Below are 23,833 nucleotides of genomic sequence, written 5' to 3' on the forward strand. Positions count from 1 at the left end.
CTCCTCTCCTGCCCTCCCGGCGTCGCCGCGTCCAGCTGCCGACCTTCCCAGCCGCTGCCCGCGGCCTTGCGGAGGGCCAGTCCCCGGCGAGAGGCTTCGCGTCCGCCGGAACACCAGTTGGGGGTGAGGGACCGGGCCGAGCCGTTAGCGGCGCTCCCTGGGGAAGAAACGCCCGCGAAGGAACTGGAGTTGGGAGTCTGCAACCTCGGACTTCATTTCCCAGGCGGCCGCGCGCGCGCCCGGAAGTGCTGTGAGCCTATAAGAGACGGAGGCGGCTCGGTTCAGTGGCCCTGGGGCTGCGGTGCGGGCTGCGTGGTCGCTTTCCTCCCAGAGAGTCCGTGATTCCATCCGCCTGGAGTCCTGGTAGCTGCCGCGCCGGGTGGCGAGAGGCGGGTCTCGGCGACCCCTGCGACCCACTGTGGTTCGGGGGTGAGAAAGAGCTCGGATGGGGAGTTCAGGGATCTGGGTTCCAGTGCTGGCTCCGCTACTACCTCTCCGCGCTGTCGCTACCCTTCACTCGGCCTCAGCTTTCTCCTGTAGGAAATGGACGCTGTGGTCCGCGCCCTTCCTCCTACAGGTGTGGTGGTCCTACAGGTGTGGTGGTCCAGGCACGAAAGCGCTTCGGAAGTCGCAGTCAGCAGGCGGAGCCCCTCGCCCTAATTGTCACCGAAGGTTAGCTAGGACCAACAGCCCTTCGTCCCCGCAGAAGAGTCGGGGATCGGGCTCCGGGTTCCTGGAACGGTTCTCCGGACACCTGAGCCCGACCGGGGCAGTCTGGAAGGGCGGGTCTGTAATCACTGTGGCGCTAAGGAGCGCCTTGCCGGTCTACCTCCCGACTGGAACTTAGGGGTCCTCACTCCTGCGCCCTGACTTTACAGAAGCCACGTTTGGACGTGAGGAGTCCTGGGAGCTGAGGGAAGCGAACCCGGGTTCCTGTACCAGCTCTGCCACTCAGCGTGGCCAAGCCGCTTTCCTTCTTTGGGTTCCAGTGATTTTGATCTGTAAGAGAAGAGTGTAGGACTTGAACGCGAAGTCTGATTCTCAGGATTTCCAAAATCCCCACCATTCATCCTGGAAGCCGGGCAACCAATTGACTTTCTGTTCCTTCATCTATTAGTAGTTCTAAATTATAAAAGTAATATTGTAAGAGTTTGGAATAGAGCCTTTTCCTAAGATCAAGGGCTGAATGGAAGCTTACCCATTTCTTACACGGGGGCCTGATCTCTTTTACTGCAGCCAGGGAGAATCGTTTTTTGTCAAGGGACTGAGGAGAGTATTAGGTTGAAGAGTACATTTCTTAGATCATGGTGGACAGAGTAAGACACACCGCCTGCATGGTTTTTGCATTTTTAAAAGATTAACAGAAATGAAAAGGATAATATTTTCTGATTTGTACAAATGATCTGAACCTGAAGTTTCAGTGTCCATAAATAAAGTTTTTTGGGAACATGGCTGTGTTCGTTTGTGAAGGTGCTGTCTATGACTGCTTTTGCGCTACATCAGAAGAGTTGATGACAGAGTTGGGAGAGAGACTATGGCCTGCAAAGCCTAAAATATTTTCCATTCCGGCCCTTTTAGAAGGGCATGCTGACTTCTGCCTTAGCATGGGGCTCTACAAAGTGCGGGCGGAATCAGAGACCCAACAATGGTGAGCACATCCTGAAATCATAGCACAACCTACTTTCTTGGAATAAATGATAGAATATTCTCGGTGTTAGGGTTGCAATTTCACTGCATTCTTCTTTTTTCTTCTGCACTTTCGCGTAGAGGTAGGGTCATCTGTGTACTGTGAGCAGTATAACATCACAGCCCGTTGTCAGAAAAGTGTCCCCATCGTGAACTCTAAGTCTGTCCCAGAGCAGTAATCCAGGACCTCTTTGAGAAGGGTGGACACAGCCCTTTTGGATGATACTTACTTTTGTTTTTTCTTCTCCAAAGGAAAAGGAAGTCATGAAAGATAATTGTCTGGTGGATGGAGCCTGCTGACCAAGTGCTTCATGCCGACTTCACCGGGGGGGTGACTGAACATCTGGTGACCTGAAATTTTCTCTGCTCTTACGGGGCCTATGGGGACACCTCTGAGGCTGGGTGGCAAATCTCTGAGCTTAGTAGTTGAGTCATGAAACTTCTAGGAAGATGGTGGCATTATTTTCCCCCGGCCTTATGGAAGCTTGTTTTTCCCCCAGCCCCTCGGATCTTCCTTTCTCAGTGATTACTGCCAACGCGGGTCACATTGTGAGAGTTCAGTGTCTGTTTCTGGTTAGGTGGACACATGCCGTGGAGAGAATTGGCACGGCCTAGTATCAGGGCCACCGAGAGGCCTGGGCTGCCATGAAGGCCACGAGCTTCAGGCTGTAGTTTGTAGGTAGGATGAACTGCTGTGACAACACCACGAAAAGGAGAGTACTTTGCTCTCACAACGTCCTTATGGACATTTTCTCACTTGCCCCTTCGACAACCTGTGGTCAAGGAAAAAACAGGAGCCTTGAAGCCAAACAGACAAGGCTTTGAAACTTACTGGGTCCTAATGCTGGTATTTAATCTTCCTGAGCCTTGGTTTCCTCGTCTATAAGATGGGGATGATAACTGCTCATGGGAGCAAATGGGATCATAATGTTCATGGGTTCTAGTGGGGTGTCTGCTCATAGCTGCTCTTTAGTATATTCTTATTACCATGCCTTTCTTTCAGATGAGACGACCGAGTCCTACAAATGCTAAGTGATTTGCTCAAGGTGCCCCACTTCATAAGAATTGGAGCCTCGGCCACCACTCTGTCAGCTTGTCGCTAAGTCTAAAGGTGAGGAATCAAGTGTTTTATCGCCATGGGTGTTCTCGGCTGTTTCAGGAACTTCCTTTTCTCTCTGTTAGCTGGTTCAGATTGAGGGATCTCAACTGCAGGATGCCACAGTGTCCCCTCCTTGGTGTGAGTCCGCGGGACAGGGTGACAGCCTTGAGAGTTGGGCCCGTGCTGCCTACACGCCCCCTGAAAGCAGAGGTGGTCCCGTGGCTTTGTGTGTGTGCCTGCCAGCCCTCACGCCCAGCTGCCTGGTTTGTAAGACCAGCTGCTCATTTGTCTGAAACCAGAGTTGGTTTCTGAGTTTATCAAGGACATGGAGAAATCTCAAAATAAACTCTCGCTTTCTAGACCATGAGTTCTTGCTTCCTCTTTTCTCTTCTGAACTTTCCTCAGAGGAAGAGAAAGCAGAAGTCTCAGGCCTAGAGACATCTGAGGGCTGCTGTCCAATTCAAGGTGTGGAGTGTGGGGACCCCAGAGCGAAGGTCTGATCTTACTTCCTCAATGGGAGGATTAGCTACACAGAGTTCACCGTCTGGTGAAGAACTTTCCTGTAGAAGTGGGAGATCATAGGACTTCCTCTCAGCTGGCCTAATAGTGTGTTGGCTCCTTGCAGATGATAATTTTGCCTCCTTCTGGTAGAACTGAGGGCCTAGGCATTTGTGTGATCTAGCCTGGATTTGGATTCTTTTTTGTGGGGTACGGTGGGGTGGATTCTTTACCTTTTGGTTCTATGAAGGGAGGCTAATCCCAGGGCTTTGGGCCGAGAGCCTTGATGTCCAGCCCCTCTCCAGAGCCGGCCCCAGCACTGTGTGCTGCCAGGTACTGGGGTGGGGCCATCCTTAGCGTCCACAATCAGAGATCAGGCCTACCCAGCACTCCAGGTCTCATGGGGCAGTGCCCAGGCTGGTGGCAGGAGAACTAAAGTGAAGAGTGTCCACCCTTCCAGCAAGAGCGAACTCGGTGTTACTCCTTTAGCAGGTAGGTGGGGTGCACTCAAGCCCGCAGAGCCAGCAGGGACGTGTGACTTCTGCTTCCTCCAGGAGCGCCTGCTCAGAATGGCTGTGGGATGGTTCTACTTGTCCTTCTACGCACTGTGTTTCCTGGGATTGATGTGCATCATCCTTACCATCTATTGGATGCAGCTGTGGCATGGTGGCTTTGCCTGGGATGGCACCATTCTCATGTTCAACTATCACCCAGTGCTCATGGTTGTGGGCTTAGTGGTACTCTACAGTGCTGGTGAGTACGCGGTCATGGCAGACAGACCATCACCCAGAGCTGGCTGGGGCAGAGCTCTGCCTCCCCGGGGCTGGCCTTTGTCACTGTTGGGTTTGGGGCTCTGGGAGTGGGGTAGGTCGGGCTGTCTCTGGGCCCAGGTGTCATTTGCAGGAAGAAGTAGTGAGAATGGGGGCATCTGAGGAGGGTAGCTTTACAGATACTCTAGGGCAGGGATTGACAGACTTTGTCTGTAAAAGGCCAGATGGCAAAGGCTTTACAGGCCATATGACCTGTGTTGCAACTGCTCATCTCTGTTATTGTATTGTGAGTAGCCATAGATAACCCCAGAACATGTTCGTGGCTGTGTTCCAATAAAACTTTGCTTACAAAAACATGTGGCAGGCTGGATTTGGCCCGTGAGCTGTAGTTTGCCAACTTCTGCTTTAGGGAGCAGGAGATTGAAGCCTCTCATGCCCTAGTCAGGTCCTTCCACGAGGAAGCTGCTTACTCCCGCCAGACCCATCTTTGCCCCATGCATTCAGAGCTGGGCCTCGGGGCCCAGGGGAGCCTCATTTCCCCGCTTGTAAAATGGAAACGATGATAACGTCGATCACAGAAGTGTGGGGGAGCACGAGGGGAAGAGGACGGGCCCTGGGATGTTCTCTTCTGCAGCCTCGCTGGTGTACCGCCTGCCGCGGTCCTGGGTGGGGCCCAAGCTGCCATGGAAGATTGGCCACGCGGCCCTGCACCTGCTGGCCTTCATCCTGACCGTGCTGGGGATGGTCGCCGTCTTTCAGTTCCACCACCACTCCAAGGTCGCCAAACTCTACTCCCTGCACAGCTGGCTGGGCATTGTCACCGTCTTCCTTTTTGCCTGCCAGGTGCGTGCTCTTGCTCGGGTTCCTGCTGCCGGCTGGCGGCCGTGGGCTCTGGTTGGGGCTTCCCTTGCACCCGCACCACACACTCCCTCTGCTCACCGCCTGGAGATGGCCCCGTAGGGCACACCCGATAGCGTCGGTGGCTTAAATGGTCGTAGGAGACTGCCGGTTCCCACACTCGTCTGTTCCTTCTCTTACCTGTCACGCTGCCCCTCTGTCGTCCTGGAGCACGCTGGGCTGACTCGATCACAGCACACGCCACGCCGACTCTAGGTCATCTTTTCCACCTTCCCCATTCCCACCTTTCTTTGAACCAGAAGCAATTCTGAAAGTGGTTTCCGCATTCTGAGGTCAGCCCCGTACAAGTGAGGAGTTTTATGGACCAGGACTGGAAGGAAGCAGAGACATACAAGGATGGCTGGGCTTTCAGGAGACTGGGCTTGTAGCTAAGCATTTCATGGAACATTCTGGTTTGGCTAAGAAAGCGACCATAGTGCGGAAGCTAGGGGTGGCACCTGGTGGGAGGTGTGAGCTGGGAAAGAAGGGTAAGGGACCATTGCAGGGTAGGAAGTCCCGGTGGGGCAGGATGGCCTGCTGCACCTCTGGGCCCAGCACAGGGCAGTCAGGTCCTTCCTCCCTGTGTCCACAGTGGTTCCTGGGCTTTGCCGTCTTCCTGCTGCCCTGGGCATCCGTGTGGCTGCGCAGCCTCCTTAAACCCATCCACCTCTTCTTTGGCGTCATCATCCTCTCTCTGTCCATCGCGTCTGTCATTTCCGGCATTAATGAGAAGCTTTTCTTCAGTTTGTGAGTGGGATGGGGCCCCCAACTCTGACATGGAGGGGAAGGCATAGGGTCTTCAAAAGATGAACCCTGTGATCATAGGACTTAGCCAAGGGAGGGGAGCCTTTGGGGTTGGGATTGTTCCTGATCTGGAAGGTCCTGGAGTCTTTAGGTTGAGATTGGTAAATTGGTCAGCAAACATTTATCTACCATCAAACTGACTTCGTACCTACTGTGTGTCAGAAAGTCTTCTAAGCACCTTAAATTTAATCCTTTAATCATTTTACAACATAGATACTGTCGTCATTGCCGTTGCCATTTACAAATAAGGGAAGTGAGGCACAGAGAGGTTAACTAACTTACCTAAGCGCACACAGCCAGTAAGCGGCAGAGCTGGGGTTTGGGTTAAGATTACAGCCTGCATGCCTAACCACTACCGTCCCCCATTCTTTTAAGACAGGGGGGTGGGTAGTGAAAGCAAATAAGGTACGAGGTCAGACTGGGGTTTAAGTCTTGGCTATGCCATTAACTAGTTACTAGTTCTCTGACTCTGGGCAAGCTCACCTGCCTCTCTGAGCTTCAGTTCCCTCAGAGGTAGAAAGCAGTCTGCAGATATTTGCATGGTGGTGGGGACTTAGTATGTTAATGTTCCAGGTCATAGATGGTCCTTGGAAGCTTTTCTCACCATCTGCTAATGGTATTGGGCAAAAACAGGTGGAAAGTCTCTCAAGGGCCCACACTGTTTTGTCATCTTCAGGAACAATGCCACCCAGCCATATTCCAGTCTGCCCAGTGAGGCTATCTTTGCCAACAGCCTTGGGATGCTGGTGGTGATCTTCGGGCTCCTGGTGCTCTACATCCTCCTGGTTTCATCTTGGAAACGCCCAGAGCCAGGGATCCTGACTGAAGGACAGGTATGGGGTCCTGGTCTCCCCTTCCAGGTTGGGGTAGGGCCAGGTTTCGAGAAGGGTCACCCAGGAAAGTCTTGGGCCTTGCCAGGAAGACCACTCAGTGGCGTGGTGGGAAACCAAGTAGCTTGAAGGCGGGGTTAGGTTGGCTGATGGGGAGCACTGGTATCAAAGCGCACCCCAGCCGTTGTGGCAAATGCAGCTGCTCAGGCTCAGGGGCTCCGGGGGCCTGTCTCTTGGGAGATGACTGGTCTTTATGCCCCTCCCCAACTTCCTGTGGTTTCACGAGGGGAAAGTGTGGCCTTCTCTCCCCCAAGGAAGGGCTTGGGCATGCTGAAAGGGTGTTGTAATTTCTACTCCTCCAGCCTTGGGGCTAGTCTCGTGGGGCGGGAGCTTACCTAATGGGCGCTTACCGAAGGGGTGAGTGCTTGGAGTGGGTTTTGCCTGTTCTTGGCCACTCAGGTGCCTGAAGGATGCGGTGAGATGGGGTGTCTATCAGGCCGAGGGGCTCTGGGGCATCCCTGAAAGCCGTGGTGGCTTGGGCGGGGACTGCTCTGCAGGTTGGGGGTCTATCTGAACAGCTCAGGCCCAGGGGGCCCCTGCACGTTAGGGGCTATTCTCATGTGAGGCCGTTAACCGCCGTGCCTCTGCCTGTCTTTCCAGCCCCTGTTGCGTGATGGGGAGTGAGCCAGGAGCAGGTGGAGGTGCTTCCCTCAGCAGCTCTGCTCTGCCTGGGGCTCCTGTCTGGTTTCAGCAACACTTGCCCTGGGCTCCTTGCCCAGACGTCTTCTGGCCTCCATGCGGGGCCTGCTCCCTCCGCCAGTGTGCTGCCCGCCTGCTTTGCTTGGTGGCTTCAGCTTCCGTGCTCCTTCCTGGCCTCAACTTCTCGGTCTTCATTTACATACGGCCCCCCTGGCCCCACCACAGCTGCTCCTGCTGCCCCCGCTCTAAGTGTGAAGTCAAGCTGACTTCCCCTCTAGAGCCCTAAGGACGTGGTAGAAAATCTCGACGGCGCGGATGAGCCCGGACTCAAGTGCAGTCCGCATGTGAGAAGTGAGGGAGGCGGCGGTGTCCAGCAGCTTTCCCTTAAAGGCCTGCATTTCCTTTGGGCCGCCCCCACCGTGGGGTGGGCATCATCCGCCGTTACCTCCAGCCAGCCCAGCCACACGTGAGCCTGGGCACGCACATCTCGAGGTGACGGAAGGAGAGCGGGGAGAATGGCAGCAGAGCGGCGGAGGGGCTGACTGCCCCTTGCCGTTCTGTTTCATGTCCGCCTGCATTGGGACCGTGCGGCTCCCCTCCGCTGCTACAGCCCTGGCCTACGTCCTGGCCTTGCCCCGTGACATGCACCCCCGTCACGGTCAGGCCACCCGACGAACCCTGGCAGCCTGCTCCCCCAACAACAGCCTGTCCCCCGGCTGTCCGGGAGGGCTGAGCGCCAGGGGGGCCTCAGGCTTCCTATGCTGCTGCTCCCCGGATCAGGGCTTCTCTGCCTGTCCCCGGGCAGGCTGGCAGAACCCCAGCCCAGCTGATTTTCACTCTCCAGCTCAGCGTGAAACAAGCCAGAGTTGTGGTGCATTGTGCCCGGCAGATCCCTGGGGCCACGACCACTTCCCAAGGTGCTCCCTGCTGAGTGTCAGGCTGCCTCATTTCCCCCTCGGGCGACTTGCGTGGCCAAATCCAGTCTCCTGTTACACAAGAGGGTGAGCAGCTGCTCGCCTCCCGAAGAGAAGCTGGGGTTGGGGTGCTGGGGTTCTTGCTCCTCTCTTCCCTGATGGCGCTGTGGCTTTTCCTGCCCTCTCTGAACGAGCCCTGCCAGGCCCCAGGCTCCGTACTGCCGTCCTTAGTGACAAGCAGCAGGACACCGGGGGCTTGGCTGCACTTGCTCCGGCAGGTGGAGATGAGGCTGACCGTCCACCCCACCGTGACGTGGCCCGCTGGCAGGCCTGTGACTGGACTTCCTGAGGGGATGGAGCGTTTGAAGCCATTGGGATGACTGCCAGACACCTCAGTCAACATGACCAGCGCCCCCTCTTTCCACGTGGGAGGCCTGTAACCTGAAGCTTGATTTCCGTTTATCATGTGTTTAAGAATCAAAGCCTTCTCTACTGTACTGACATTGTGGTTAAATGAGCTCTGAGAAACTTATTAAAGCCTCTGGACAGTTCTGACCCTCAGCCCTGGGAGCAGAAATCCAAAAGGCACCAAAGATCCCGTGATTGTCCTCCTGGAATCGTATGTGACTCGTGGTCTGTGTGGATGTCCTTAATAAGGAAAAGCTTCTGAGTACTGGGTTATCTCACAAGGAAGGAAATGTTTCCTGTTTTATAATCCAGAACTCAAAAAGGATAAGGGACTTGGTCACTGGTGACTGAGGTCCCTCAGCCAGGAAATGGTAGAGTCGGGATCCACAGGCCAGATGTTTATGTCAGTCTCCTTCCCAGCTTCTGGGTATTTGCATCCTGTGCACACTGATAACCATACCTAGCGATCCGGGACCCATGGTGCACACCCACGGGGGACAGGGGACCCTGGATAGAGAGGCCCAGGGATTGAGGGGGCCTGCAGCCAAGTTTGGGCAAAGTAAGTGATGGAGAGCCCCCTTCCCATGGTGACCAGCTGTGGACACCTCCTGGCGGTGGAGCAGACGACCCAGAAGGAGTTGGGGACGGTGATGATAGTGACTCTCAGTGAATAAGCACCTGGCCTGTACTGGGGGCTTTACCTTCATCAGTTTATTTCAGCGCTCATCCATGTCCCCACGAGATGGGTACAGTTCTGGTTTTACAGGTCCCAAGAGGCTAAATAGTAGACCTGAGTTTACGTAGCTGGTTGGAAGCAGAATCAGGATTTAGCTGGTTTGAGTCCACGGTGCCTTCTACCGCGCCCCCGCACAAAGGATGGGCCAGGCGTGTGTCGTGCGCCGGGCTCCACAGCCCCTTCCTGCTTGCCCACCCGCCGTCAGTGTTGCTCTCGAGAGACCTGGGGTTTGGCTTGGGTGCAGTTTCTGTTCAACCACTGAGCTTTAGAATGTGGTGATTTCTTCCAGTGTCCCATTTGATTCCCGAAGAATATGTGAATTCTGTTTAAGTTTAGTGTGGAGAAAAACACACCTATCGGGTGTGGTGTGTGTACTGGAAAACAGGAATGGGGAAACAGCCCAGCGGCGCAGACCCTGCCCTTGGGTCTCAGGTGGTAGGGGATGGGTCATGATCATTTTCAACCCGGGGCTGAGGCCTTGTGCCTGGGGCATTAGTGGGCCCACTGGTTCACACACCTGGAAAAAGGTCCCTCAGCAGAAGCAGGAGCTCTTGCTTCTATGTGGTTTTTTATTTGCTTGCTTTTCTACACTCACTCAACGTCAGAAGGCCTTCCACAAAGAGCCTTAAAACTGAATCAGCATGGCCAGTTCAAAGCCATATTGCCACCCAAGAAAAATGCCTATCATGGAGGCCCGGAGGTGGCTGGGGGCAGAGGGGGTGACCCCCAAATTCCACCTCCCTGAAGAGGGGAAAGGCAGGGCCAAAGTGGTACACGACCCACTCGGCCTGCCGTTCCTGTAGGAATTCTGGAGGCTGGTAGAGGTTCCCTGCTGAACTCAGGACAGGCCCTGGGGGCCAGCGGTGAGGGAGGATAACAGTTGGAAGACAGGAGGAAGCGACAGTGGTCACCTCTGCACAGCAGTGACAGAGGCACCGAGGCCCAGGAGGCCCTCACACGCCCTGGCCCTGCAAGGCCTCCAGGATGGCGCGGAGGACGGCTGCGGCTGCCACTGCCCCAGGGTCCGGCTTGTCCAGCCGCGCGGAGCTGATGTAACTGGCTCTTCCAGCTCCAGCTTCCATGTTCTTGGTGGCCTCGGCTGCAGCTTCTGCGCTCTGAGTGGTGGGAGCGTGGGGGCAGGTTCAAGCCAGTAGGCCTCCTTCCTCCCATGGGCCCTACACCCTCCTGTCCCAGCCCTACCAGCACCCTAAGTACTGTCACCAGGGTGGAGAGATCACCTCTCGCCTACCTCTAGCAGGGCAACAGGCTACCATCTACTGAGGGCTTGCTATGTCCTCGACGCCCTGGGGCGCCACGTACCTCAAGCCTCACAGCAACCCTCTGAGACGGGTAATGCTCTCCATGTTTGGAGGAGGAAACAGGTACAGGAAAGATACCAACTTGCTCACTCACCTGGACTGCTTTGGTCAAAACTTCCAACAGATTGGCCCCTGGGCTTTTCCAGGCTTGGAGCTCCTGTCCTGCTGCCCACAGGGAATCCAGCTGGACAAGGTGAGGGAAAGGGGAGTAAGGACAGGCCCTGCCACTGAGGGTGGCCTTCAAGGCTTCTATACTGAAAGAGGGAAGGGCTGGGCTGAATACACACCATGGTCCTGTCCCCTGGAGCAGCCTTCCCGTACCTGGCAGGGAAATAGGATGAGTAAGACTCCCTGCAGGGACTCACCGTGGGGGTGGGGACAGGGCCTGGCTGGGAGCAGGTGACACCATCCACTGCCCCCAGTCCCCCCCTTGGTCTAAGGCATGGGGCTCTGCATGGCTCACTTCTGCATGGCCTCTAGGCCGGCATCCATGGCAGCACACCAGGCTGGCAGGTCAGTCTTGGCCTTGAGTGGCTGGGCTGCTGCAGTCAGGAACAGGCCGTAAAGCTGGGGAGGACCAGAACGCTGAGCACATGGGGCTGGCCGGGGCCTCGGCCAGTCCGGGACCCCTCTGGGTCAGCCCTTTGGTCCCAGGGGCTGTTGGCACTCACCGCCCCAGATGAGCCTCCCATTTTCTCCAGAAGCAAGAGGGACAGTTTAGAGAGTAGCTGGGCAGGGCTGGCAGGGGGTGGGCCCTCCTTCAGCCACCCCTGGATGGCTGCAGGCAGAGAAAAATGAAGAACTCAGAGACCCTCCCTCCCATCCGCTTGCGCCCCAACCAAGCAACCCAGGCCTCACCGCCAAGTGGAAGGCATGGCCCCTGGCAGAGGCCGAGGGAACCAACCTAGGAGATTGCCAAAGCTCCCTTTCTACATCCTGGGTGCGGTGTGGGGAGAGGTGGGAAACGGGGACTGGCAGGAACCTTGGCCATCACCCAGAAGCTGGGGCCTGCCCCAGACACCCTCAACCTGACCTTCCATGCCTCGCTTCCCGGCTTCATTTCTCCTCCTCAGCCCCGCGCACCGTCACCCTCTATCTCCTCCTGATAGTCCCTGTTGACGGTGTGCCTCCCCCACCCGAACATAAGCCACGAGCCGTGAGGGCAGGGAGTCTGATCTGCTTTGCTCACTGTTGTATTCAGAGCAGCAAGATCAGTGCCAGGCCCGGGGTAGCCCTGATTCTTAACAGAACTATGCTGGATAATTAAGAGCTTTTCATTAGTCTCCGTTAAGCTAAGAAAAACAAGGACAATTATAGGAGTTTCCCTTGAACCTAAAGTTATTATTCACTGTAAAACATTACTTTTTGAGTCACCTGGCTGGCTCAGAACATGTGACTCTTGATTTTGGGGTACATACATACACACCTACGTAAATACATTTTTTTTTTTTAAAAAGATTACATTTGGGGCGCCTGGGTGGTGCAGTCGGTTGAGCGTCCGACTTGGTTTCAGATCAGGTCGTGATCTGAGGGTCGTGGGATGGGGCTCTGTGCCGGGCTCCACACTCGGTGTGGAGTCTGCTTGGGTTTCTCTCTCCCTCTGCCCCTTCCCCCCCACTCTCTCTCAAAATAAAAAAATATTAAAAAGATTGCATTTTATTTTGTAATAACAACCCTTCTACATTTGTAGTGTTAGGAGAGCCTTTTCTTAGGAAAAAAAGGAGAAAGGGGTGCCAGGTTCTGTGAATGATCTCTCTTGGCAAAATAAACGTTGGCCATTCCACATGAACACTCGCCATGCTTTTGAAGTTGTTCCGGTTCACAAAATGCCAAAATCTCAGAACCCACGTTCTACACCAGCCCTCTCTGGACCCCAGAGGGACCCTGCACCCACCTCTGGCAGCGCGGCTGTGGGTGGTGCCACAGTCCCCGTCACCGGCAGCGCGGTCCAGGGCATTCAGATGCTCCTCCAGGCCCAGAAGGGTGGTGCACACCCGCTCCACCACGAGGACCACCCGCTTTGAGGTCAAACCTGGAGACGGAGGGCAGCAGTGCAGAGGCCCACCCGGCCTTCCCACAACCCACCCTGACCAGTGTGGAAGGTGTGGGTACAAGAGCCCCCGCCTACCCCGCACCCTTCAGAGAACAGGGCAAAGCCCCGGGCCACCTTTGCCAACAGCAGGGCTTGGTACCTCCTGCAACAGTGGAAACGGGGGCCTCCAGAGGCTCAGCAGGGGCGGCCCGGCTCCGCTTCCGCCCAGTCACAGAGACCTTGGCCACGTTAGGCCAGGCTGACGCGGTGGTTTCAGCATCTAGGGACAGCAGGATGACTCGTAGACATGGGTCAGCCAGTCAGGGATCAAGTGGGACCTGGACTCCCCACCTGGCTCCCACCATATCAACAAGCAAGTACCGAATGCCTACTGTATACAAGGGAAGCATGGAGGGTCCCTGGGGAGGATCCTAATACCAACTCCTCAAGTGAGAGCTGAAGGCTGGAGTGTCTCTACAGAGGTGATGGTCAGCCCTGATGGGGTGTTGTGTCCAAGTGCCCTGTGGCTCCTTCTGGCCACAAGGAGGCCTGGCTTGGATGACCACAGCTTCCAGGTCTCACCGATCAGTTTCAGGAGAGGCTCATCCACCAGCAGAAGAGTGAGAGAGATGCCGGGCATCTCCAGGGCTGTCATGAAGGTGCCCACCAGGGCACGGGCGATCTTCACCCCGCGGCCCTCTGCAATACCAGAGCATGGAAGTCCGTGAGGTAAGGAGCAGAGGATGGGCACTTATCCTCAGAGCATCAGAGAAAGAAACAGGAAGAGGAAAACAAGGACTTTGGAAGCTAGGACCCTGAGGTTAGTAGGGAGATGGCCAGATTCCCTCCCACCATCCCTCAAGGATGCCCCGAATTACCACATTCCCTGGAGGTGCCCCCTCTACAGGGAAGATGGGTAATTATAAGTCTCCTTTTCTGAGTTCTCACTGGGTGCCAGGCCCTGTGCTAAGTGTGACACGTATGTTTAATCTCATGTAATCCTCACGACAACCCTAAAAGGCAGGAACTACTGTTGCCCCCTCTTCACAGACAAGAAGAGAGGCTCAAGGCACCCAGCAATCAGCTGGTACAGTGATGGTTTGACTTGGGCTCGTCTGCCCCCACAGCCCCCGCTCGGGGCCATCTCAAGACTCCATCGTGGCTGCTTTTCTTCTGTCCAGCTTCAGAGGGCTGCCGGGAAAGGAGCCCCAGGGCTTGGGGAGGCCCCCTTCTGGTGCGGGGCTCACCTAGAGTGCGGACAGCAGCGTCGGCTATGATGCCCAGTTCCAGGAATGACAAGCCACCAAGGTTGTTGACCATGAGCACCACGGAGGAGCCTGTGGACAGACACAACACCAGCGTGAGACTCTCCAGGCCCCTGCCCAGCGTAGGACAGAAGGCTGGGAGACAGCGTGACAGCCCCTCACCGGACTGCACAGGCACCCGGGACACGCTGGAGGAGGCCGTCATGTGGTCCAACATGAGTGTCACAATCTCGTTGGCGCTTGCCATCTGTCAGAGCGAGAGTCAGCATGAGCTGTGCTGGACGGCCTTGGTCCTAGACTACCCGGGGCCAGGGAGTCCACTTACCTTTATCCGGCGCACGCCAGCTTCCCCGTGGATCCCTGTGGACAGATTTGGTCATTGCTGACCCACTCAGGGCCTGGGGACTCACTCATCATGTTTTCCTCAAGGATTTATGAAGCACTCAGCACTAGCTAGGCACTGTGGATGTGAGGGGTGTGGGGGATGATAGACAGAATAAAGAAAAATACACAGTCTCCACTCTCTGGGAGCTTATGGCTGGGTGGTGGAGACAACCAGAGCCTTAACTACTTAACTTCTAACTAGTTAAGTAGCTTCAACTAGAGGCAATCACAGCCAAGGCTACCTGAGGTCTCTGCCCATCACTTTGGAAGCACGGGGGGGAGGAAGAAGGGAGTTGGGTAGCCTCTGAACCGCCTCTGAAGGAAGGGCTGCATTTTGGCAGGGGCCCAAGGGCCCAGGAAGGGCGTGAGCAAAGGCAAGGAGGTAGGTGGGGCACAGAGCCCCTGTGGCCAGAGCCCTGGGTACGGATGGCAAAGCGGGTAAAGAGATCAGACAGGCTGGGCCAGAAGGGCCTCAAGTGCCCACTTAAAAATACTAATATTGGGGCGCCTGGCTGGCTCAGTCAGAAGAACATGTGACTCTTAATCTCAAAGGGTATGAGTTTGAGCCCCATATTGGGTGTACATATTACTTAAATACATAAACTTAAAAAAAACAGAAAGCCTAGAAAAAATACTAAGACCACTTTGGCACCAGCTCCCAGGGCATAAGATGCGGGCAAAACCCAGGGCGCAGGCAGGGCCAGGACAGGGGGTGACCCCAAACTTACCCAGGCCCAGCTCTACCTCATCTGGTGAGAGCTCAAAGGTGGGTCTGGAGCCAGGGACGCTGCAGGAGGACAAACTCACTCCCAGGGTCCCTACGGGAAGTGAGGTGTGGAAAGGGTGACTGTTCTGTTCTTGGCGTCAGGCTTCAGGGGCCCTGGGCACCGCAGCCTCTTCACTGAGCCAGGATGTCACATTCATCACCTCAGTGGTGAAGGAGAAACCCAGCCTAGGGACCCTACGCTACCAGTCCCTAGGAACTCCCCCAGGGAGACCTTCCCCCAGCCCCTGGGGAATCACCTGGAAAGTCCTATGCAGCCACAAGGAACCTGCGCCTAGTCAGTCCCAAGGTCAGCCTCAACCTCCCGCCTTCCCCTTCCAAATCCCTGGGCCAGCACTCACCCATGGCCTTGGCAACCGCGCTCACCCGATTTGTGATTTCCTCCAGCCCCATACCTGCCTCAGCCAGGGCACCTGCCACCTGCACCCACAGATAAGAGGAAGGAGTCAGTGTACGGCTCGCGGGGAGGAGACAGGCTGGGCCTGTTTCTAGTTGGGAAGAAGGCATCTCGGTCCTGCCACATCAGCCTGGCCCACCATATTTAAGGCAGAACAGCATGCCCTCTGTGTTCAAAGGGCACTTGCCTGGAATCTTCAAGAACCCCAATCTGTGGGAGCCAGAAGGACTTTACAAATGGAGAAACGGGCCCAAAGAAGGGAGGTGACTGGTCCAATGTCACATAGCTAGTTGGGGGCCAGTTTCCTGATTACTAGCCTCGAGCTGGTTCTCCATGGCATATACACTGTGGCTGTCCTTCCCTACTCACATACCCACCCACCGTTTGCCAAGCATTTAGTGTGTGCTAAAAAGAAAAAAGGTGACTGAGTGACAGTCCCTACCTTGGAGGAACTCTGAATCTGGGGTGGCGCTGGGGAAACAGACACACACAAACTGAACACTAAATGTGAGGTGGTCCATCACAACAGCATGCCCTGTGAGCACGGAGGAGGGAAGCCTCTGCACAGGAGGGACATCAGTGGTGGGCCCTTACAGAATCGTAGGAGTTAGCCAGGCCCAAGCGGGGCTGGACAAGAAAAGGATTTTCATAGCCTTAGATGAAGCATCAGCAATGCCCCAGAAGGAAGCCGCAGCCCAGGCATGCAGTGAACTGGTGTTAATGGAGCCTAAGAGACACGATGGGAAATGAACTTAGAAAGTTGGGGAGGAGGGGCAAGAGTGTGGTGGGCGCCTGACCAAGGAGCCTAGATTGACTCTTGGAACTCTAGAAAGCTTTCAGCAGGCAAACAACCTGGTCAGATACTCATTTTTGAAAGGTACCTCTGGGGCAGCGTGGGGAACATACTGGAGGGGGAGGCAGGAAGCAGGTGGGGAGCCCCGTGAGGAGCAGCTGCAGCTGGGTGGGCATGAGCACATGGGCACTGAACTGAGGCTGGGACAGGAAGGGCAGGGCTCTGAGAGGCACGTGCATTGTAGGGGCAATTTGGAAGTTGGATCACGAGGACAGGGCAACTGGCTGGGTGTGGGGGAAGTAGAGAGAAGGGTCTGGGAAAACGCTTAGATTCTGGGCTTAGGGAGTTGAGGGGATGGTGGGCCTTCCGGGATCAGGGAGTCCTGGGGAAGGAGTGGCTTCCTGGGGCGGGGGGCATGGGCTCCTAGAAAGGTCCAGGTCCCTGGTGCTGCCTGGAAAGAGAAGGCTGGGGGTGGGGGGCGCCGGCCAGCCAGTGTCCCGGGTGGGAAATCTCACCTTGTGTATGAGCACTGTGCCGCAGAGTCCCCGCCTGCCCGCCTTCTTCAGGACGGTGAAAGCACTGTCGTCCCCAATGACCACCATCTCCACGGGGATGCCCTCAGCCCGGGCCTGCTCCCGGGCCAGGCCGAAGTTGAGCCGATCCCCAGTGTAGTTCTTCACGATGAGGAGGGTCCCCACTGCAGTAACAGCCAGCAGGGCCCCATCAGCGCTTGCCCTCCCCACAGCAGCCCCTCCCGCCTGCCAGGATTACCTGTGCCTGCCTGGGCCACTGCCCTGATGGCTGCCAGGATGCTGCCCACCGCCGGGGAGGTGAACACGGCCCCCGCGATGACCCCCGTCAGCATCCCCTTCCCTATGAAACCTGGAGACGGAGCAGATACTGGCTGGGGACCCGTGTCTGCAGTCCCCGGGGCCTTTCCACGCTGCTGGGCTTCATGGTTTGGTGAGCCCCGCGGTGGGCTTGGTGCTGAAAGAGCACCTGGGTCGCCCTCCGCAGACCTTTCCTCAGGAGCAGTCTCCTTGGAGAGGCCTTCCCTGACCTCCCAACGGAGGCAGTCATCACCCCATCCCCAGCGACTCCCTGTTCCTTTTCCCCACTCTCGTCTTCACTACTTCACTTAACGTGCTCTGGAACACTCTCTTTCACTTATGCGTTTACCTGGTTACGGTCTCCCCAAAGGAGAACAGAAGCTCTGTGAGGGCAGGCACCTTGTCTTTCTGGTTCACCGTTATATCCCTCGTGCCCCAAACGGTGCCAGATGACGACAGGTGCTCATGAAGGGTGCTTAGTGGATGGATGGATTTGCCAAGGAAGACAGGAAAGGAACAGAGAATACAAAGCCTGGTCCCCGCCCCCCCCCAGAAGTTCTTGAGGAGAGCTCACATGCCTGGCACTGAGCAGGAAACAATCCAGGGCTGTCTGTGATGTATGTGAAAATGTGGGGTAGGAATTCAGAAGAGGGATACTACTCTAGGTTAGAAAAGTCAGGAAGGCTTCATGGAGGAGGGGAAGGGCTCGGGGGCCTAGAAAGCCAGGATTCACAAAATCACTGACTCTCAGAGCTGGAAGGGCCCGAGAGATCATTTGGCCCAACCTTGTGTTTTTAAAGATGTAGAGACTGAGGCCCAGAGAAAGACCATGACTGGCCCCAGATGACAGCCTGAGGGATTGAGACAGCGGGAACCAGGGCCTGACCTGGGCTCTGTCCTAAACCTCCTAGCAGCACCGAGGATCTCCCAGGAGCCCCCATCCACTGTGCCCAGCACCTGCCCCCCTACCTCTGTCCCAGACTACTCACCGGCATGGGCAGGCTCATGGCCAGAGCCCCCACCCGACAGCAGCGCCACCCGGCCCTTGAGGCTGTCCAGGTCAGAACGGAGAGCCACACGGTGGCCGTGCAGGAGCTGCAGGTTGGGGTTGCAGGCCACCAGACCAGCCAAGGCTTCGTCGGCACAGCCCGCCACCGTGTTCACCAGCTTTTTGGAGGTCTGCAAGACGAGCCGGGAGGAAGTTCCAGGCGTGGCTGGCAGGGACACTCCCATCCTGCCCAGCCACACCGCTATAGTTGAGCCCCCTTAGCCATAAGGACTCCAGGGAAACTCCAGGGACATGGCAGTACCTTGAATTGGGCATGACTTTCTCAAGCGGAGGTTTCTGTGAGTTCTCTTAATTTGGGATTAATTGATTGAGGGCAAAATTTATGAAGTGTTTTGGACTACGGCTTAAATTTATCTGGAAGAAGGGCTTCAATATAGACCAAAGAAGGGAACCGGAGTCCTGAGTCTAGAAAAATTTAATAAAATTAGGGCCCAACAGCCTTCTTCTGTCAAAGGAGAAGAAGCCCCAGGCTGAGACTCCTGTGCCAAGAGAAGGTACGAGACGAGACAGGCCCCACACTCCTTTGCTATTCCAACTGGGCCTCTGGTGCCAGACAAACATTTCCTGAGCCTCTCAGTGTGCCCAGTGCTGGTCCAGACAGAATGCTGGTCCTGCCCTTGATGGAAACAGAGAGATCATCTCCACAGGCTGTGCTAAGTGCTACACGAGAGGAATGTGCTTGTACCACCTCCTCGGTGGATCCTGGGAGTCTTCGGGAAGGAGAAGCAGGAGTTAGGGAAGTAAAGGGCGTGAGGGGCATGGGGGAAGGCAAAAAGGACGAGGATATTCCAGGCAGAGGGAGAGTATACATCAGGGTCTGGAGGTGTGAAATCATTCGGTGGCCGGGCCAGGAAGCAAGTTAGAATGACTTGAGCAACCAGTGACCACCAGGAAGAGGTGGGCAGGTCCTCACAAGCGGCAAGTGGAACCTGGCCATGGGGAACCTCTGGTGGGAGGGTCTCAGGCAGCTGGCCTGAGGGTAGAGCTGAGCTGACATGGGGTGCAGGCAGAAGTAGACAGCGTGGGGGCTAGAGTGGCAAAGGCTTTGGGTTCTGCGGTCATGGTCACGAGCTCTTGGGCTCAAATCCCCTGTCTGCCTCTCACCAGCTGTGAGGACTCAGGGAGGACACCTTGTTGTTCTGACCTTTGTCCTACTCAGCAAATCGGGGACTTACTATACTAGAGTAAAATATACCTGTTGTAGATTAAAAACTGAATAAAAGGCAGTTACTCCCTTTTTCAAGCAGGTTCTGAAAAGGCGGTGCTAGCTGAATGAGGTGTGCAGACCAGGCTGGAACTTCTGCCTCTGTCACAAAGAGAGAGACTGGAGCCCAGTAAGGACCCAGAGGGCAGGCTCCTAGCGCCGCCTGGTGGCCCTGGGCAGCTGCAGCTGAGCCAGGTCCTGTCAAGGGGCATTTCCCGGAGGCTCCTACCCCAAACCTGCAGGCACCTGGTTCCCTTGAGCAAATTCTGGCCTTTCCTGGGCCTGGCAGGAGCCAAAGCCAAGCCACCTGCTCTGGGTTAAGGAGAGCAGTCCAGGGCAGCAGGAAGCAAGCGGAATGGTAACTCTGTTATTACTGGCTCTGTTCCCAAGTGGTGACTGAGAGCCAGGCCCAGGGTCTAAGCGCTTTTTGAGCATGTTTCACTCAATATTCCCAATAACCCTATGGAGGAAAGATTAGCCTGGAGAGGAAACTGAGGCATAGTTCAATGACTTTGCCCAAGGTCACACAGCCAGCAAGTATCCAGGTTGGCCTGGCTCCAAAGATGGTTCCATTTTAGCCTTATCATGCTGCTTTCCCCAGGGGCTTAAGGGAGGCTGAGACTGCTAGAGGTCTTGCCCTAGTAAGGGCATGGGCTTGTGGCTCTCAGAGCCCTCCGGGGACTGGAATATGCAAAGAAATTGTGAGTTGGTCTCAACTTGGAAGCCCAGCCTCCAGCGCCACCACCCTCCAACAATGTATCCCCCCCCCCCCCCGACCATCCCTGACAGTCCTGCCTGGGATTCGCAACCACTTCTGAACCAGAGCCATAGGAGGGCTCGGCGACCAGTGCCAAACCTGGTTCCCAGTAGCCTAAGAGGATGAAAAGGAAAGGAAGTTGATCAGGCACTGAGTGAGGCCCCCAGGATTCTGGTCTGATTAACGCGTCGCAGCCACTTGGAGGCTGGGCCTTAATCTGCCTCACACTGCAGATGAGAAGGCAAAAAAAAAGCTCAGAGAGATCAAGTCTCTTGTAAGAAGGTCTCTGGTTGGTGACAGGCTGAAATTGGAACCCAGGTCTGTCCAAGGCCTGCTTTGGTTCAGATCTAGTTCTAGAGTGGGCCTGGAGCGATGCTCCCAGGGGCATGCTGAGCCTCCCACAGTGCAGATCCCACCTCTGGGACCAGCCCACACTTGTCCTAGGCTCAGGAACAGGCATCAGATCCCTCATGGCTCCTGGTACAGTGTCTATTACAGAGTAGGTAATTAATAATTGTTCCAATCTAAATGTATGACCGAGACCAGGGCCAGATGGGCCCTGCAGGGACTCAGGGGCTGCAGCCCTGGGCCTGGCTGGGACCAGCTGGGAAATGGAGGGAAGCAGGGATTCTGCCCTGAGAGGGACGATGACGCTCTCTCTTAACCTCTCTGAACCTCAGGAGGCAGCAGCGTCTCTTCGTCAAGGTGTAAGGAACTCCAGCACGCCTAGGGCTGGCACCCCCACTGCTCCAAGACCACAGTGTCCTTCCTCTGCCCTGGCCCTCGTGGGACTTACCATGGTGGGGAGGCTCTGAAGCACGCTGAGTTCACACCTTCGCACTGAGGCACTGGAGGACGGGCAATCCTGTGGGTGCTACGGGGGTCTAAGCACAGTGAAGGTGGCAGCAGCACCTGCAGAAAGAGGGGAACAGTATGGGCTGCTGGAGGCACTGGCGCCTACTGGCACAATCACGCTTCCAGGGTCCTGGTAATGAGGGAGCTGCCCCAGACTTTGATTCAAGTCCAAACTCTAGTACGTGCACTGGGGATGGAGAAGAGCATGGGGACTGACCAAGGTTCACACCTGCACCTGGCTGCCAGAAGACAGATCGATCCATGTTGGGCTGCCTTTATGCCCAGGAACAGCACCCCACCTCATCACCAAGGGGCAGTTACCCACAGAGTAACTTCATCTCTTACGTGGGCACCATGTGCAGTAAATTAGTTTATGAAGATCTTCACACACTTGGTCTTGGCACTGCACCAGGAAGGAGGCAGCCGAATCTCTGACCCCATTTTACTTCTGGGAACCAGACTCAGAGAGCTCTAGTGCCTTGTTCAAGGTCACACTGGTAAGAGCCAGAACTCAAACCCACACCTAGTCTTTCTACAAAGCCTGTGTTCTTTCTAGCGGTAATTCAGTGCCCCCAAAGTCAGGCAGAGTCCTTGGTGTGGGAAACCACACAGGTAAACTACAATGACATTTTAGCTCCCCACAGTTCAGCCATGTTCAAAGGTCTTTTGGGGTCATCCAGGGTCCTATGCTGTGTCTGCAAGAGAAAGAATCCACACCAGGGTCCCTGCCTAGCTCTGCCTCTGACTTACTGGGGGATCTTAGGTAAACAAATTCCCTGGAACCTCAGCTTCCTCATCTGTGAAGTGGGGTCGCCTTCTCTGTGGCATTCTGAAGGTACTCCAAGCCACGTGGTTCCCCCTTACTCCTAGCAAAGCCTCTCTGGTGTGGAGTGGCCTGGAAATTGCGGGGCTGACTGCTTTCCCGGGCCTTTAAGGGTCTCATCCAGGAAATTCTGATTTTGTGTTTGATGGTCAGAATTTGCACAGCAATAGGGGCACGAATAATGCTGGGTAAGTGGCCCAGTGGGCCCTTCAAAATCTGAAAAATAAAACATAGTTTATAACGGGAGAGGCGAGCCTCCTGGTGTCCTTCGAGGTGAAGTGGGGTGATCAATCATTCTAGGGTCAGGTGAGGGTACCGGCTGAGTTTGGATGAACTGGGGGTGCTAAGGAGAGGGAGGTCCGGACCTCGGTTCTAGTCTGGGAGGTGCACAAATTGCTGTCAGGCCCCTCCCCCTCTAGACCTCTGCAGTACTTCCGGTTCCAAAAGGGAGAACAGCCCCGAGAGCTCCCGGAGCAATGGCAGGGGGAGAGGACAGGGTCTGTGGATGGGCGAAGGGCGCGGACTGGGGCTGAGGGCGGCGGGTCGGCTCCGAGAGCGGAGGGGGTGTCCGCGCACCTCCCCCACCCGCTCACGCCCTCACCAGCCACCTCCGTAGCCGCTGCCGCTTCACAAGGACCCCCGACGGCACGCCCTCATCCGGGTACTCCGGGCTCTGGCGGTAAGAGACGGGGCGGGGCCTCTGGAGGGCGGGGCCTCCTTTGGTTGGCCGCCTAGGGCGCCGTGAGTCCTCCAAGAGGCCAGGTGAGGCCGTCCCGTGATGCCTCGCGCCCCGGCCGCTCTGGCCTGCAACGTGTCTCTGGGGCGGAGGCAGCGGCAGTGGAGTTCGCCGCGCGCGGGTGGGGGCCCCTGTCTCTTCGCCTGTGTCCATTTCCCTATCGTTGCGCTCGAGTGCTGACGGGCTGTCCCAGACCTCGACATGTCGTACAACTACGTGGTAACGGCACAGAAGCCCACCGCCGTGAACGGCTGCGTAACCGGTGAGGCTGCCAGGGCAGGAGACCCCGCGAGGGAGGGAGCTGGGGGGAACCGAGGCCTAGGGAGGCCCCGCGGCCCCTGGGGCGGCCGGGCGGGACCGAGTCCCGGGAATGGGAGGTGCTGGCGGCCGACGGAGCTCCCCCCAGCCCACGACTTTAAAAAGAAGCTGTCTTCAGCACGCGCCTTTTGGGGAGCAAAAGCTACGCTCGAGGGTCCCCTTTCGTCCTGGGAGGTCACTTGGCCTCGGGGACAGGGGCGGGCCCACTGGGGCAGAGAGCGATGTGTGAGTTGATTGTGCGGTGGTGCTTGGGTCCCCAGATTGGCCTCGTGTGGTTAGGGGAAGGGGCCTTGGTGATGGCGACTTGGAGGGTCAGAATTTTCTTGGGGGAGAGCCTGGGAGGTGCAGGAGGTGGAGGGATGTGAGGAATGTACGCACTCACCCAAAGGAGAGGAGTTCTCTTTGCCCGGGGCTGTTGTTTACTCGAGGGAGCTGCTGGAGAAGAGGGTTCGGGTGGCCCAGCCCAGTGCTGGGTTTGCCTTGTTGACTGCAAGGATTACAAAGGACACAGATGTCCAGAACCCGGGAATAAGCATCATGATCCACATGTTCTCAGCAGAACATGAAGACCTCAAATTTGTATGTTTATGTAAATACTGATCATGATTCCAAAACAAAACTCTGTTGTTTGTAGAGTGGGAAGCTCTGAAGGAGTGTGGACCAGGGTATTGGTAGACTGCAGGGAAGGCAAGAGATGTGGACAAAGCAGTGTTTTCATATAAAGCTCTGAGAATTTGCATTTGTTCTGCTCTGTTTGGTCAAGATTTTGTGAAAATTTAGATAAGGACTGAATGGAGATGTACACTTTTTCCAGCATCCTTTAATTAGATAAATCAGCCACTGCAGTAGGAAAAGTCAAATTTGAGGGCACAGAGCCATCTGAAAGGTTTTCACAGTCATTGTCAGTTGAAGGACATGCTGCTCTT

The 23,833-nt window shown here is 56.0% G+C and overlaps 3 protein-coding genes across 16 annotated transcripts in view; 2 read left to right on the plus strand and 1 right to left on the minus strand.

The window, feature by feature from the left end:
• Positions 1–298: 298 nt before the first annotated feature.
• Positions 299–8,795, plus strand: CYB561A3 (cytochrome b561 family member A3). Of its 8 annotated transcripts, none has more exons than XM_036097930.2 (7): positions 299–429; positions 1,939–2,032; positions 2,690–2,797; positions 3,838–4,036; positions 4,688–4,896; positions 5,543–5,697; positions 6,431–7,238. In XM_036097930.2, the coding sequence occupies exons 4-7, from the start codon at positions 3,853–3,855 to the stop codon at positions 6,711–6,713; spliced, it is 831 nt and encodes a 276-aa protein (XP_035953823.2). In that variant the 5' UTR covers positions 299–429; positions 1,939–2,032; positions 2,690–2,797; positions 3,838–3,852; the 3' UTR covers positions 6,714–7,238. The 8 variants fall into 8 exon arrangements, with proteins under 8 accessions (XP_035953823.2, XP_077914067.1, XP_077914069.1 ...); XM_078057941.1 differs by lacking the exon at positions 299–429 and adding an exon at positions 599–672; XM_078057943.1 differs by lacking the exon at positions 299–429 and adding an exon at positions 7,245–8,795 and having other exon boundaries at positions 1,322–2,032; positions 6,431–6,587.
• Positions 8,796–9,890: 1,095 nt separating this feature from the next.
• Positions 9,891–23,391, minus strand: TKFC (triokinase and FMN cyclase). Of its 7 annotated transcripts, none has more exons than XM_036097916.2 (18): positions 23,290–23,391; positions 20,972–21,087; positions 18,135–18,324; positions 17,087–17,197; positions 16,831–17,012; positions 15,467–15,545; positions 15,070–15,159; positions 14,283–14,317; positions 14,120–14,204; positions 13,940–14,029; positions 13,275–13,391; positions 12,853–12,972; positions 12,555–12,692; positions 11,332–11,438; positions 11,124–11,227; positions 10,948–10,981; positions 10,755–10,844; positions 9,891–10,456 (listed from the first exon to the last, which is right to left on the minus strand). In XM_036097916.2, exons 2-18 carry the CDS (start codon positions 20,972–20,974, stop codon positions 10,295–10,297), a joined length of 1,737 nt encoding a protein of 578 aa, XP_035953809.2. In that variant the 5' UTR covers positions 20,975–21,087; positions 23,290–23,391; the 3' UTR covers positions 9,891–10,294. The 7 variants fall into 7 exon arrangements, with proteins under 7 accessions (XP_035953809.2, XP_035953806.2, XP_035953808.2 ...); XM_036097913.2 differs by lacking the exon at positions 23,290–23,391 and adding an exon at positions 22,455–22,535; XM_036097915.2 differs by lacking the exon at positions 23,290–23,391 and adding an exon at positions 22,462–22,525.
• DDB1 (damage specific DNA binding protein 1) overlaps positions 22,624–23,833 on the plus strand; it is a 29,700-nt gene continuing 28,490 nt past the window's right edge. The window contains exon 1 of the mRNA XM_036097912.2: positions 22,624–22,851. Coding sequence (XP_035953805.1) covers positions 22,791–22,851 — 61 coding nt within the window. The 5' untranslated portion in view covers positions 22,624–22,790. The remainder of the gene's footprint in view (positions 22,852–23,833) is intronic.

Source organism: Halichoerus grypus, chromosome 11, assembly GCF_964656455.1.
Source record: "Halichoerus grypus chromosome 11, mHalGry1.hap1.1, whole genome shotgun sequence".
In the NCBI taxonomy this organism is placed as follows: domain Eukaryota; kingdom Metazoa; phylum Chordata; class Mammalia; order Carnivora; family Phocidae; genus Halichoerus; species Halichoerus grypus.